At 36.5% G+C, this 14,302-nt stretch overlaps 1 protein-coding gene across 1 annotated transcript in view; it reads left to right on the forward strand.

Moving 5' to 3' along the window:
* LOC128625631 (transmembrane channel-like protein 2-B) overlaps nucleotides 1-13,849 on the forward strand; it is a 36,711-nt gene extending 22,862 nt beyond the window's left edge. Inside the window, exons 11-21 of the mRNA XM_053654116.1 lie at nucleotides 86-233; nucleotides 1,296-1,490; nucleotides 1,772-1,951; nucleotides 2,062-2,223; nucleotides 2,373-2,501; nucleotides 7,242-7,309; nucleotides 7,409-7,648; nucleotides 9,196-9,318; nucleotides 9,549-9,627; nucleotides 9,800-9,923; nucleotides 10,537-13,849. Of these exons, the coding sequence (XP_053510091.1) occupies nucleotides 86-233; nucleotides 1,296-1,490; nucleotides 1,772-1,951; nucleotides 2,062-2,223; nucleotides 2,373-2,501; nucleotides 7,242-7,309; nucleotides 7,409-7,648; nucleotides 9,196-9,318; nucleotides 9,549-9,627; nucleotides 9,800-9,923; nucleotides 10,537-10,712 (1,624 nt within the window). The 3' untranslated portion in view covers nucleotides 10,713-13,849. The remainder of the gene's footprint in view (nucleotides 1-85; nucleotides 234-1,295; nucleotides 1,491-1,771; nucleotides 1,952-2,061; nucleotides 2,224-2,372; nucleotides 2,502-7,241; nucleotides 7,310-7,408; nucleotides 7,649-9,195; nucleotides 9,319-9,548; nucleotides 9,628-9,799; nucleotides 9,924-10,536) is intronic.
* Nucleotides 13,850-14,302: the final 453 nt, after the last annotated feature.

Here is a 14,302-nt window from a genome sequence, read left to right on the forward strand (position 1 = left end):
AATGTAATGCAGCAATTCTAAATCACACTAAATTGCTTGGAGAAATTTGCTGATAGTCACTGGCTAATATGTCATTCTTTTATAGGATGGCAAGAAATGCCAAGGAAGGAGGTGACGGAGCAGAGGAGAGTGACTTTATCTTTTGCTGGAAACTGTTCACTAGTTGGGATTACCTCATCGGAAACCCAGAGACAGCGGACAACAAGTATGCTTCCATCACAACTAGCTTCAAGGTCAGATAAAGCTGTATACCATAATCAAACAACTATTTCAAGATCTCTCACACAATAATAAACACAGGGAGTGCCTCATGTGAACTGTGTACTCTGCTTTAACACACTTTAGTCTGTTTTTTTGTTTTTTAAAGAAGCTTTATTAGTTGAATTAAGTGTGTAAGAACAGGGAACCTGCTTTCTGGTTTAATACATTGGTGTAATTCCTGAGCCTAATTTGAAAAATAATCTTGATGTTTTTCATAAACTCAGTTTAAAGATTATGATCAGTGGTTGAAGATTCTCAGTTTCAGGCCGAGACTTAAACTTAGTGACACAGAACATAAATATTTTGGATGAATTTAAAGTACATTGTTGAAGCCTTTGTTCCACTTCTAAAAACTCATCTGTAAGTTCCATTGACTCAGGTTTAGATCTATGAAATCATGTATCTATGAAATTGGAGCTGAAAATTAACCTGTTAACACATCTAGGAGTTTAGTACACTATATGGCCAAAAGTATGTGGATGTGTGACCATCACACCCATATATGTTTCTTCCCCAAACTGTTGCCACAAAGTTGGAAGCACACAATGGTATAGGATGGCTTTGTATGCTGTTGCTTTACAGTTTCCCTTGACTGGAACTAAAAGGCCCAAACCTGTTCCAGCATGACAATGCCCAAACATGACAGTGCACAAAGTGAGCTCTGTAAAGACAAGGTTTGCCAAGTTTGGAGTAGGAGAACTACAGCACAGAGCTCAACCCCACTGAACACCTTTAGGATGAACTTGAATGCCAACTGCACCCCAGACCTCCTCACCCAAAATCAGTGCCTGACCTCACTAATGCCCATGTGTCTGAATGGACACAAATCCCCACAGCCATGCTCTAAAATCCAGTGGAAAGCCTTTCCAGAAAATGGAGGGTATTATAACAGTAAAAGGGGAATAAATCTGGAATGGGATGTTCAACACGCACATATGGCTGCGATGGTCAGGTGCCCACATACTTTGGGCCATACAGTATAATGTACTTTAGAGCCCTGCATAACTTCTCTGACTGTACCCATGTTCCCATAGGAATCTATAGTGGATGAGCAGGAGAATTTGAAGGACGAAAACATTCACTTGACGAGATTTCTGCGTGTTCTTGCTAATTTACTGATCCTGTGCAGCCTGGGAGGGAGTGGATATCTTATCTACTTTGTGGTGAAAAGATCACAAGATTTTGCTAAACTGGAACGCAATCAGTTATCCTGGTATCAGAAAAATGAGGTAACGTCAAAAATGTGTTTCTTTTAGTTGGTTTTGTCTGTAATGTTGCTTTTTAGACTATGTATAATACTAACTGCACTTCTTTTTTTTTTTTTAAACACTCCCCACTGTATTTTATCTGACCTTTGAATCAATGGCTGATTTGAAATAAACAGCAGTATTTACTGCTGTTTATTTATATATTATTAATATTTAATTATATTAATGCGATTTTAATTTATTTTTCCCCTTCTTTCTGTAATTTGCAAGATTTTTTTTCTTAATAATGATGTGTCCTACAGGTGGAGATTGTAATGTCTCTGTTGGGTTTGGTGTGTCCACCTTTGTTTGAGACCATCGCTGAACTGGAGGATTATCATCCTCGGATCGCCCTGAAGTGGCAGCTGGGCCGCATCTTTGCCCTGTTCCTGGGAAACCTCTATACCTTCCTGTTTGCCCTTATTGATGATGTCAATGAGAAGGTACAACAGATATTGGAGGCAAATATGCCATGATGTTTTAAGCCATACTAAGTGTATGTTTAATAAAACAATTTTTAACATTAAATGCCTTTTTAATGCTTCATCAAAAGCTGGAGAAGGAGAAACTGATAAAGAATGAAACCGACTGGGCTCTAAACCAGTACTATGCTAACTACACACTGTATCACAACGTGACAGAGAATATTCCCCCACCAGACATCTCACCTGCTGATGTTATCAGGGGTCCTTGCTGGGAGACCGAAGTGGGAATTGTGCGTACCAGCCCATTTTCTTATTATTGAACAAATGTGATCCATTAAGACCAGCATATTTATTCACATATTACTACATATTATTGCAATTACTGCTGTAAATAAGCAGTTCTAATTTTGAAATGATTTATTTCTCTTACCTGCTATAGGAGTTTGTAAAGCTAACGGTGTCAGATATTCAGGTGACGTATCTGACCATCCTAGTCGGAGACTTCATGAGAGCTTTAACTGTGCGTTTCCTCAACTACTGCTGGTGCTGGGACCTTGAGGCTGGCTTTGTGAGACATTATTCATGATTATAAGAATTTAATGTTTTAAATGTTTTATTTGGGTGCTTTGTGATTCAAGGCCATGTGTGTTCAAATTCAATATATACTTCATACATTAACTATTGTTAGAATGGTTCTTACTTCAAAGCACACTCATACAACATCATTCAACAGCCTAGGATAAAAATTTAACCTGAAAGTAAAATTTGGTGAATTAAGTATTTAAGTAACTTCTCATTCCAACCATATAAAGAGCTATTTAATGCTGCTAGCCATCTATTAAAATTTATAGTAAATGTCCTTTCAGATAGCAATATTGAGCAGTCCATGGATGTTTGATAACATCACACTTCACATTACTGACTACTGTTTATGAGTTTAAAATGTAAAACTGTGCTATGTTTCTTGTTCACTCTGTAATGTGTTCATTACTATAATTATTATTATTATTATAATGAAGAAAGTGTTATGTACAATGCTGTAAAAAAGTATTTGCCCCATCCTGATTTCTTCTGGTTTTGATATACACAGATCTCATACTAAATAGTTTTAGATCTTCAAACAAAACACAATATAAAACAAAGGCAACCTGAGTAAACACACAATACAGTTTTCATTTTACTTTTTTTTATTGAAGCAAAAAAAAAGTTATCCAACACCTATCACCCATGTGAAAAACTAATTGCCCCCTTTAATTTATAATCTGGTTGTGCCAACTTTAGCAGCAATAACTGCAACCAAATGTTTACGATAACTGGAGATCTTGGAGAACAGTCTTTCACAGTGCTGTGGAGGAATTTTGGCCAATTCATCTTTGCCGAACTGCTTTAGTTCAGCCACATCGGAGGGTTGTCAAGCATGAACTGCCTGTTTAATGTTCTGCCACAGCATCTCAATGTCATGTCAGGAGGCAAAGGCGGATGCAAGTGTAGCTAAGGTTTAATGCAAATCAAAACGAAACAGTATCTATGGAACTCGTAACAAAAACACTAGGAAACAAACATAAAACTGTGAACATAACGCTGCAACAGACAACAACGGCACAACGAGACAAATGAAAGACAATGTGTGCAGTGATCAGGTGAGGCGCAGTGGCTGATGGGAATCGCGGTCTCTAGTCTTTTAATGGTATTTACATGACACTAAATTGGTTCAAATTTTGGAGTGGCAGCAGAATTCATGTTTCCCTCAATTATTTCCAGTTGCCCAGGCCCTGAAGCAGCAAAGCATCCCCACACCATCACACTGCAACCACCACCATGCTTGACCGTAGGTATGATATTCTTTCTATGGAATTCTGTGTTTGGTTTACGCCAGATGTAATGGGACTCCTTTCTTCCAAACAGTTCCATTTTCTCATCAGTCCACAGAACGTTGTCCCAAAAGGTTTGAGGATCATCAAGGTGTGTTTTTTGGCAAAATTCAGATGAGCCTTAATGTTCTTCTGGGTTAGCAATGGTTTTCACCTCACCACTATTCCATGGATGCCATGTTTGTCCAGTGTCTTTCTGATAGTGGAGTCATGAACAGTGACCTTTATTGATGCAAGAGAGGCCTGTAGTTACTTTGATGTTGTCCTTGGCTCTTTTGGGACTTCCTGGATGTGTAGTTGCTCTTGTGATTCACTATTGTGCCGACTTTTTCCATTTGGAGATAATGGCTCTTACTTTGGTTCTTTGGAGTCCCAGAGCCTTGAAATAGCTTTGTAACCCTTCCCTAGTCCAGCTGAACCCCATTTTGAATGCAGTTTCATAGATTTGGGGAATTAATAACTACAGGTTCAAATACCTTTTCACACAGGCCCAGTTGGTATTGGATATATTTTTTGCTTCGATAAATAACATTATCATTTAAAAACTGTATTTTGTGTTTACTCAGGTTGTCGTTGTTTTATCTTAGATTTTATTTTAATTTCTGAAAAAATTTAGCATGAGATATACACAAAACCAGAAGAAATCAGCATGGGGCAAATACTTTATCACAGCACTGTATGAGGTGGTGTGAACTTTGTGCATTCTCTCTTTGAAAGATGCAACCCACTTGGTCCACCAACAAAAGATCCTGGGGAGCATATATATCACTTTTCTACTATCCAGTTGAACTGGAATAACAGGAATGAGTCTGCAACTGACAACAGGAAATTGCAGCTGGGGAAGAAAGATACATACAATGGCCCCCCCAAAAAGTGTCTGGACACTTAACTGACACTTACAAAAGTATGAATTTCACTGCATAAGAGAACAACTTGCCAAACCATGTGTTTTTTCAAGCAAAACATTTCCCCCAAAATAGATTGTTATTTACTATGAATATTCAAAATTAGGCAAAAAGGTATTTCAACACTTAAGCCTATTCTGGTTGTTACAGTTAATCCATAATTAATGTTATATATATATATATATATATATATATATATATATATATATATATATATATATATATATATATATATATACACACACACACACACACACATCCACTATAAATTAGCTTAAACTAGCTGGTTAAGAGTAATTGTAAAAATGACTAAGATGAGGAAAGTAAGTTTTGAGGAAAAGGTCTAGCATCATCTGTTATAAAGTAGGCTACTCTATTCACCAGATCGGCAGAAAACAAAATCTTCCTTCCTCCACAGTTGGATATATAATTGAAAAAAATCAAAGATGAAGGACTTGTGAATGAAAACAAAGTACAGGCATAATTTTGAGTAAAATCAAGAAAAAACAGGCAAGAAACAGTGGCAAGAATGACCAGATACAGCTTATTTTACAAACTATTCAAAACAAGATCAGTGATCATGGGTACAACTTTGATGGATCTGATGGTAATGTGTTTGTGTGTAGAAATCCAGGAGAAGAATTCCAACCAAACTTCACTAAAGGTACTATAAAGCACAAAGTTGGCTGGGGCTGTTTTTTTCCTACTGTGGTGTTAGTGAACTTGTGTTCATTGATGGCATCATGAACTCAGAATTATACAGAGGCCTTTTGGATGCAAACTTGCAGAAATCAACAATGAAATAATTCAAGTGACAGAAATTGATTTTTCAGCAGGAAATTGATTCAAAGCATACTAGCTGCATTTTGAAAGTATACTTCTCCAGAGCCTGAATGAATGCTTTTTTTGTCTAATTTTGAACAGTATATCATTTTTTAAAATCTATTTTTAAACATAAGAATCTATTTCTGGGAAATACTTTGCTTAAGAAATGTACTTGTGGTATCTTTCTTTAAAATAAACACCACTTGGTTCGGCATGTTATTTTCTAACGCATTGAAATTAATAATATTTATATAAAATATATATAAAATTATATATTTATAATTGTGACTTAAGTGCCCAAATACTTTTTGGGGCCACCGTAGCATTGAAGCAGTTTTTTGATTATGCCATGAATCGGTAATTTGCTGCTGCTGCTGCTTACTTACTTCTTTATATAATTACCTGCCTTCATGATCAAACACTTGAGCGATGACTGGGGGAACTCACCTGACCACTATTTTTAACATCCTGCATTCCAGACTCTTTCAGCTAAGATGGTTATGTTTTTCTTTGGAGGAGAGGCAGATGTAGATTTGTCAGGGAATGTATTCATACTGTGGGGCAAAGTCTGCGAACCATTTTAGAAAGCACTCTCCTGAATTTAGAATTTGGGGGGGTTGGAAGTTAGTCCAGCCACTTAAAGTGCAAGGTTGCTGGAGTCAAGTGGAGCCTTAAACACAATACCTGAAAAGGTATAGCTCGAGGCATCCTCTGGTGCAAAGGCCACCAAATTAGAATCCTGTATCAGGTCTAACAGGGAGACAAACTGTGACCTCCCCAGGCACTTGATCAGTTTGTCTAGCCAGGGCATGGGTTCAGTGTCAAAGTAACACCTTGCTTAGACTCTGGTAATCATTACAGAACTAAAGTGTGCCATCCTGATTTTGTACCATTACTATGGAGCTTGAGCATAGGCATTTTCCTACCTGTCTCCTCTCAGATGGGGTCTTAGATATGCAGTACAGCTACTGCTGTGCTACTACCCTTGGCGGTATCTTGATTCTGTACTGGATGAGGTGGGTCCAACCAGGGATACTGGTAACAAGTCCTTGTACTGGCCCTTTAACTTTTGCAGGGCAAAAGACATAGCTGGAGATGGGAGAGTGCAGAGACATTTGATATACTTTATGAATCACTTTATGAATCACTATTTATTTGCTTTTCATGTGGTCACTATCATAGAGGTTTACTTAATTTTTTCAGCACTTACCTTGATGTTTTGTTTAGTAAAGTAAGATTTTTTTTTTTAAGTAGGCTGTACTTTTTAGTAATAAATGTGATGAATACATAATCATATTTAATGAAAACAATCAACACAAAATAATTATAACATTCATACTCATTTGTATTTTTTGTTTGCATGAAGAATGTAGAAAGACACTAATTTCTGTTGAATTATTTCACCAGAATGTTCTGGATTCTGCTCTGTTTACTTGAGTATTCACAAAAATACAGTTACAAAACTCATTTATTCATTGAAAACATGACACTGAAAGCAAGAAGCTAGCATGATAGGTGATACCTACCAACAAGACAAACACAGTGACACCTGACTCTACTCAGAGCACTTAATTACAGAGCGAGAGAGAGAGAGAGAGAGAGAGAGAGAGAGAGAGAGAGAGAGAGGGAGCAATATACAAAGCAACGTTTACATTAATGTATTGTGCTCTTCATTAAACTGTGTGTTTGTATATTCATGTTTTGCAGCCTTCATATGCAGAGTTCGATATCAGTGGAAATGTACTTGGGCTCATTTTCAACCAGGGAATGATCTGGTGATTATATAATACTTGCTCAAAAAGGACTAAATAAAATAAAATAATACATTATAGTGAACTGAGGAACTTACATGTGTGTTTGTGCATTTTCTTTAGGATGGGTGCATTTTATGCCCCAGGACTGGTGGGTATAAACATTCTGCGCCTGGTGACCTCCATGTATTTCCAGTGCTGGGCTGTAATGAGCAGTAATGTCCCTCATGAGAGAGTGTTCAAAGCGTCACGCTCTAACAACTTCTACATGGGCATCCTGCTTGTCGTGCTCTTCCTCAGCCTCATGCCTGTGGTCTACACCATGATGACCATGTCTCCTTCATTCGATTGTGGACCCTTCAGGTCACACACATACACCTACACACACACTATCAGATCATCTTGATAATCTTGAGCTGGTAATTATGCATTCGCAATGTATAGGATGCATTTTTAGTGTGTATACATTTTAAATTATTGCCATTTAGCTGACTGATGGACCACTTTTGTCCAAAATGTAAAATGCCACAGAAGCATTGGTTATTGATCAGTTAACAGGACAAACTGGGCCAGGCAAAACACAGAGAATGAGGAATAGGAATAAAGTCAAAGCAGGATATCTATGGCTATGAAAAACAGTCTTGATAATGTCAGAAAACACATGTAAGCTTATATACATTGCGAGCATATACTTCGCAAATGGCATGTGTGAGAGTCTCTTTTAAAAGGTGACTGTGAGTATGTGTGATTGAGAAAATGTGTGTGTGAGCAAAAGTCTGGTGATGGAGAACGAGGCAGTGTTTGTGTATTCTGGGACGTGGAGTCCGAGGCAGCCATGCATGTAGAACATGTTGGGAACTGGAGTTTGTTGTATGGGTTAACCTGACAGAGTCACCCCACCCCAACCTCAAAACCAACAGAACCCGCAGAAGGGTTCGCTCTAGGAGCACTGCTTTTTCTAGGTCTCCCCCTGGGACATGGGCCATGGTGTTCAGGGTGACTTACATGAAATTCATGGTGTATTTCAGTCATAGACACTCGACTGAAATGTTTCTCATGATCTTAAAAACCTTTTGATCTGAAAGTGTATGATTAAATGTTTGAAAACGATGACAAAAATATAATCATGCCAACATATTTATTTCTTTCATTAGATACCTAACATTTTATTTGCAAAAAAATATTTTTTTTAAACGGATGACTTGGAGCGAAATATTCCAAAAAGCAGCTGATAATTGTCCAGCGTAGGTGTGAACTCCTTTAATACTGTTTAAAAAGCATCTCAGGGAAATTCCTCAAGAAATCGGATGAGAAAATACCAAGAATACATTTCTGGAAATTCTAGACAAAAAGGGGGTCTACTTTGAAGATGCTAAAATGTTAAATTATTTTGATTTATTTTGGGGGGTATTTATAGCAACATAATTCCCATAGTTCCATTTGTGTTATTTCAGAGTTTTGATGACTTTATTATTATTTTAAAATGTGGGGGAAAACAATAAATAAAGAATGAGTGTGTCTAAATTTTGATTGGTAGTGTATAGTTCCAGAATTTCCAGAAATGTATTCTTGGCATTTTCTCAAGACAATTTTTCACAGCCTTCTTTTCTCATATTTAACAAGGGTGCCGATATTAGTGGAGGGCACTGTATTTATAAGTCTACTTATTATAGTTAATAGAGTTTGAATAAAATCCATTCATTTCAGTAGTAAAACGGGATAATAACTATAAAAACTAAATATAAATAAATAAAATCATGGACCTCCTGGCAATGTTTCATGGTTCCCTGGGTGTCCACGGACCCTACTTTCAGAACCATTGTTGTAGATGATAAAACAAATAAACAAGCAAACAATAAATACCAGTAGCTTTATGGTTTACTGATGGTTGTGTTTGTTCTTCTGAACAGTGGGAGAGAAAAGATGTTCGATGTGGTAATTGAGACGATCCAGAACCTTCCAGCATTTATGGCCAATATCTTCACCTACGCGTCCAACCCCGGACTCATCATATCTGTCGTACTTCTCATGGTGTGAGTGCTCAGTGGGGGGTTGGGGGGGTTTGGGATAGCATGGTATGGGGCTATAATTATTGTCAAAATGTTTCAAGGAAACAATGCATATTAGCTATGAATTAAATTCCATAATCTTACCTCCTATATATCTTACTTTATAGATAACGGCATTCCTGAACATATACAGACAGCCTCTGTACTTTGAGTGTTATTATGTGTATGTGTAACAACCGTCTGTTGTTAAACAGGCTAGCTATTTACTACCTGAATACAGTCTCAAAGGCCTACCAGAAAGCCAACATGGATCTGAAGAGGAAGATACAAATGGTGTGTGCCATTTATGACTATATCTAATGTTACATTCTAGTGCTTTCCAACACAGGATTCTGCTTTTACTTAACACATAATCTCAATTAATAGTCAATGAATCCAAAAATATAGTATCCTATAGTGAACTATCCAAGTCTGAAAGCCGAGCTTGTATCTGATTTGGCTCTAGCAAAGAGATGAGGAGAAGAACCGAAGGAACAATAAAGACAGCACTAATCAGGTGATGAAAGACTTGGAGGATCTTCTGCCCAACAAATCCTCGATACCACCAGCACCTGCTAAAGAGGAAGCAGGTTAGTAGACTCATATTCGTTTACTCAATTTAATTCTTCCATTGGCTGGTGTTGTTTAGATCTGTTTTCACTTCACTATCTATCAAAACTTAGAGCACTTTTATACACACACACACACACACACATATATATATATATATATATATATATATAATTATGATGGAGTACAAGTACAATTCCACACAACACATAATGGCACTACAGATTAAGTTAACATCAGGCTGCAATGATAACATAGTATTTCTCTCCTACTGTTTTATGAATACTCAGAATTCAGACATACTACTCCTTTGGCATACAGTACTGCTTTTCACCTACTGTATAGTAGAGTAGTACGGATGTTCGGATACATCCATAGTTACACTGTAAAATCTTCAGCTTGATAATGAAATGAGGTTCATTGCTCTATTTTTGCCCCTTAGTGGAGTTATAAAGGAATAATGAATTGCTCAATTCAATTACGGTCCAAAAGACAATTTTAATTTAGAGCAGAGATTTAAAATTTATCTGGTAGGTCAGATTAGAAACTTTAAACTTAAGAGGGTGATCAGGAGTGATAAGTGATAGCATTCAGTGTTCACCTTTGTCTGTCTCTTTTCCTCTTGAACCCCAGAGAATTCTGCCCGTCAACCCCCTGCTGGTAAATCTCCGAAGATCACTGAAAAAGCTGGAACAGCCACCAATGGTAAAGGAGTAAAAATGCAGAAGGACGTTTCATTGGCTGCTGTGAATCCCCGTGCACCTGTGACCCGCTCACCAGCCCGTGGAAGAGGACCTCCGCCAGTGTGATAAGACACAGCACATACTTTGAAAAGTGATATCAGCCAGTCAAGTCTTATGTGTACATGTCTTATGTGTCTAAACATGAGGACAAATATGGCTAGTAAAGCCCTGGTGGAGTTTATTGAGTAGGAAGTTAAGTGAGGGGGAACAGGTGAGAGTGTCTCCTGGTGCAGAATGAAGAATAAAACTACTTATTTCAGATGTTCAGTCTTATCCTCAAAGGGCCAGGTATAGGGAGGTGGAAAGAAGGAGCCACAACTGAGCCTCAACCGAAGGCCAAGATGAACTGATTAAATTATTTCAATTCAATCTAATTTGTATAAAGTCTTTAACAATAGACATTATTACACAGCAGCTTTACATATGTACATTGATATAAACAGATGCAGCCAAACTAGAGTGAATAGATTAATATACCACCTGTGGTATGATTTACTAAGTTAAAGTCTCTTCAAAACTGCAATTGTATACATACATTAATACGACCAAGGGGCATGTATTATATTTGCGTAAGCCTGTTACTGCCATTTAAAGAAAAAACAAAGCAATTTAAGTAATAACAAAAAGTTTCTTGAAGTCATGACTTATTTTTGCCACATTAAAGTTGGTGTATATTGTTCACCCCTCTGATGCCACCAGCATTCCCACAGAGCTGATGAAAACGTTTTATACTTACCTTATGAATGGAACACACAGTCATGTCCATTCTTTTTGAGTTTTTCTTCATAGTGTATATTTGAACAGAAACCTACAGCAGCACCGGCCCTTTACAGATAAGGTTGGACACCCTTGCCTTGTTTTATCTTTCACTGTTCCACTCACTATAGTGAAAATGGTGGTGTTGCAAAGTCAAGAAATACCTCAGTGATGGTGCATACCTCAATACATAGTGTTAATCAGCTTTTGGATACTTCTTGTTGGTTTATTTGTCTGTTTCAGCTCAGAGGCAAGTTTTATTAACTTAAAAGTTCATAAATTGATTCCACTTCAGTAAAACAGTGGAAGGGAGTCAGTACTGGTCTTTCACTCTAAACATCTTTATTAACATTACATCATCTCTTCTTTTCCCAAGTCCGTATAGGTTTGTTAGTTTATTCAAAATAATGAATTGAACTTTAGAGACGTCAGAGAGATCTTTGAGTTTTGATGGTATTCCAACGAGCTTACCTGTCTCAAAGAACTGGCAACAGCACAGCAATATTCTTCAACCTTATGTAACAGTAGGAAGAAATAAAATAACCAAAGTAGGCTAGGAGATTTTTTCTGTTGTGATCATTTCATCAGCCCTTCTGGTTGAGAAATTTACAGTTTGGCAGTTTTATCATCAGAGGGTCCTGGAACCTAAACTGAGATGACATTTTTTAAATTTTAAGGTAAACATTTATGTAAGTATGATTTAAAGTAGATTTTAAAGTGTTCTAAATGTACCCTTTCCTTCAATCTCTACATATTCCCCCCCCCCTTTTTTTTTGCTCCTTCATATTTTTTTGTAATAACCCTAATTCTAACACCTCCATTGCTTAAGAATGATAAATTACTCAAATTAAAAAAAAACATATATATAAAAAAAGCCTAATTAATAAAAAATAACTTATAAAACTAAATCAGAATGTAAAACAGTTCTAACCATAGGTAAATTGCAACACCATATACAGTATGAAAACATAAAGACATACACACATAAAGAGTTTTACACACTAAAATGGATCTTTAATTGCTACTGGTTTTTTAAGTATAAAGGATTAAAGGTGCACTATACCGTTTTTAATACAAGGTGAAAGATACTAAAAGTACAAGATATAGTAAATATCCTTGAGGTTACCACAATAGTGACAAGGAAAGGTCAAGTTTAGGAGCCATTTTATGTTAGTGTACAGACTCCAAACCAAGTAGCATCTATTTATAATGCATAATCCAAATTGTATTTTCCATGATATTCAATAATCTGGACAAATTGGCAATTCATTATATATTGCCTAAGGGTAGTTGAAAAAGCCCTTTGTTTCCTGTATTTTTGAAACACAATCAGTGAATCAGAGCCTATTCTGTCCAGGGGCAGGAACACACCCTGGATGATATACGAGACAACTGCACAGCTGTTTATTATTGGAAATTTTTATACTTCATTTTACAAAATAAAATGTTATTTTGTCGCCAGAATGTGTGTCCTATATTTGAACATGCCTTTGGATACAGGTCACTTTGGTATGAAGATTAAGGGCCATATTCAGAGTTGAGTAAGGAGTTAATACTAAAATTGCACACATCATTATTCAGACCTCAGACACAACTGCAGACTTAGCTCAACCCAGACAGTTGCATGGGAGCTGTGTGCTACTGAGTTATTGGCCTGTCTCTGTTATGTTGCAATTATTATTTTAGACTTAAGCTATTGTTTCTTCCTTGATATTGGCTCAAGTGAGGAGCAGTATTAAGTCCAGTACTTCTGACATGTACTGAAATTCATGGTTTGGGCTATAAAACCTCTCAGAAAACTATGGAATGCAATTCAAGGCCAAAATGTATTATTTTATTAATATGACAACTCAGAAGTGTGATAAAATAACCTACATAATAATAAAAAAAAACTGCACATACGTTATTGTTATTCAATTCAGTTAAATTTTATTTGCATGAGAAAATCAACTTTGTAACCTGACTTATCCCTGCGTAAACAATGATTCTGAATTTTTGTCGCGGACTCTGGATATGGCCCTTAGTTATTAAGTTCTGATCTTAGTTTTAAAGTATAATGTACAACACCAAATCTAAACAGCTACAAATTGGTTTGTCTGCTTTTACAATACTGTATTCCTGATCAATACATATCAAGTGAGTTAAATGTATTGTTATGGCAACTAATGAAATAAATACAGTTCTTGGTACTTGACAGACTTTTAGACATGTTTGTGTGTGCACCAGTAATGAACTTGGAGATGACTGACAGGTTGTTACAATCGACTGGTTTAGATTGCACAAGATTAGATGGGATTAAGATCGGGGAAGTAGATAATGAGAACTTTATTAGGAACCAATGGTGAATAATGAATTAGTTTTGGTACTTGAGACACTTGAGCGCTATTTGTATATGAAGGTTTAATTTATTAGGTTTATTTATTATTATTATTATTATTATTATTATTATTATTATTATTATTATTATTAGATTGAGCATGCTTTACAAAGATAAGCACAAAATAAAGTTGGTCTTGAGAATTTACATGCTTGCTGTAACATTCCTGCCCTGAGTTTTATGTGACATACTTGTGTAGCCACCATCCACCCAAACGGCATAACGTCATCCAGCAAGGCCATGGTGCAGATTAGCCAGACAACCCAAATGGAGTTCAGTTTACACAAGGACATCACTTTCAACAACATCATGCTATATACTTTATAGCAGAACCTAGCATTGTTTAAAAAGGTCATTATTAGATCATTTGTTTGCTTATTACACACTGAAGGTTTTTGCTTGCCTGAATGAATGAATATTCATTTTGGAGCTGTTGTATGTATAGATTCAAAATACATGGAAAATAGATTAATTTAGCACCAGCTCTCTGATATTCTATTGTAAGCTTGAAAGATACTTCAGA

Source organism: Ictalurus furcatus, chromosome 22, assembly GCF_023375685.1.
Source record: "Ictalurus furcatus strain D&B chromosome 22, Billie_1.0, whole genome shotgun sequence".
In the NCBI taxonomy this organism is placed as follows: Eukaryota; Metazoa; Chordata; class Actinopteri; order Siluriformes; family Ictaluridae; genus Ictalurus; species Ictalurus furcatus.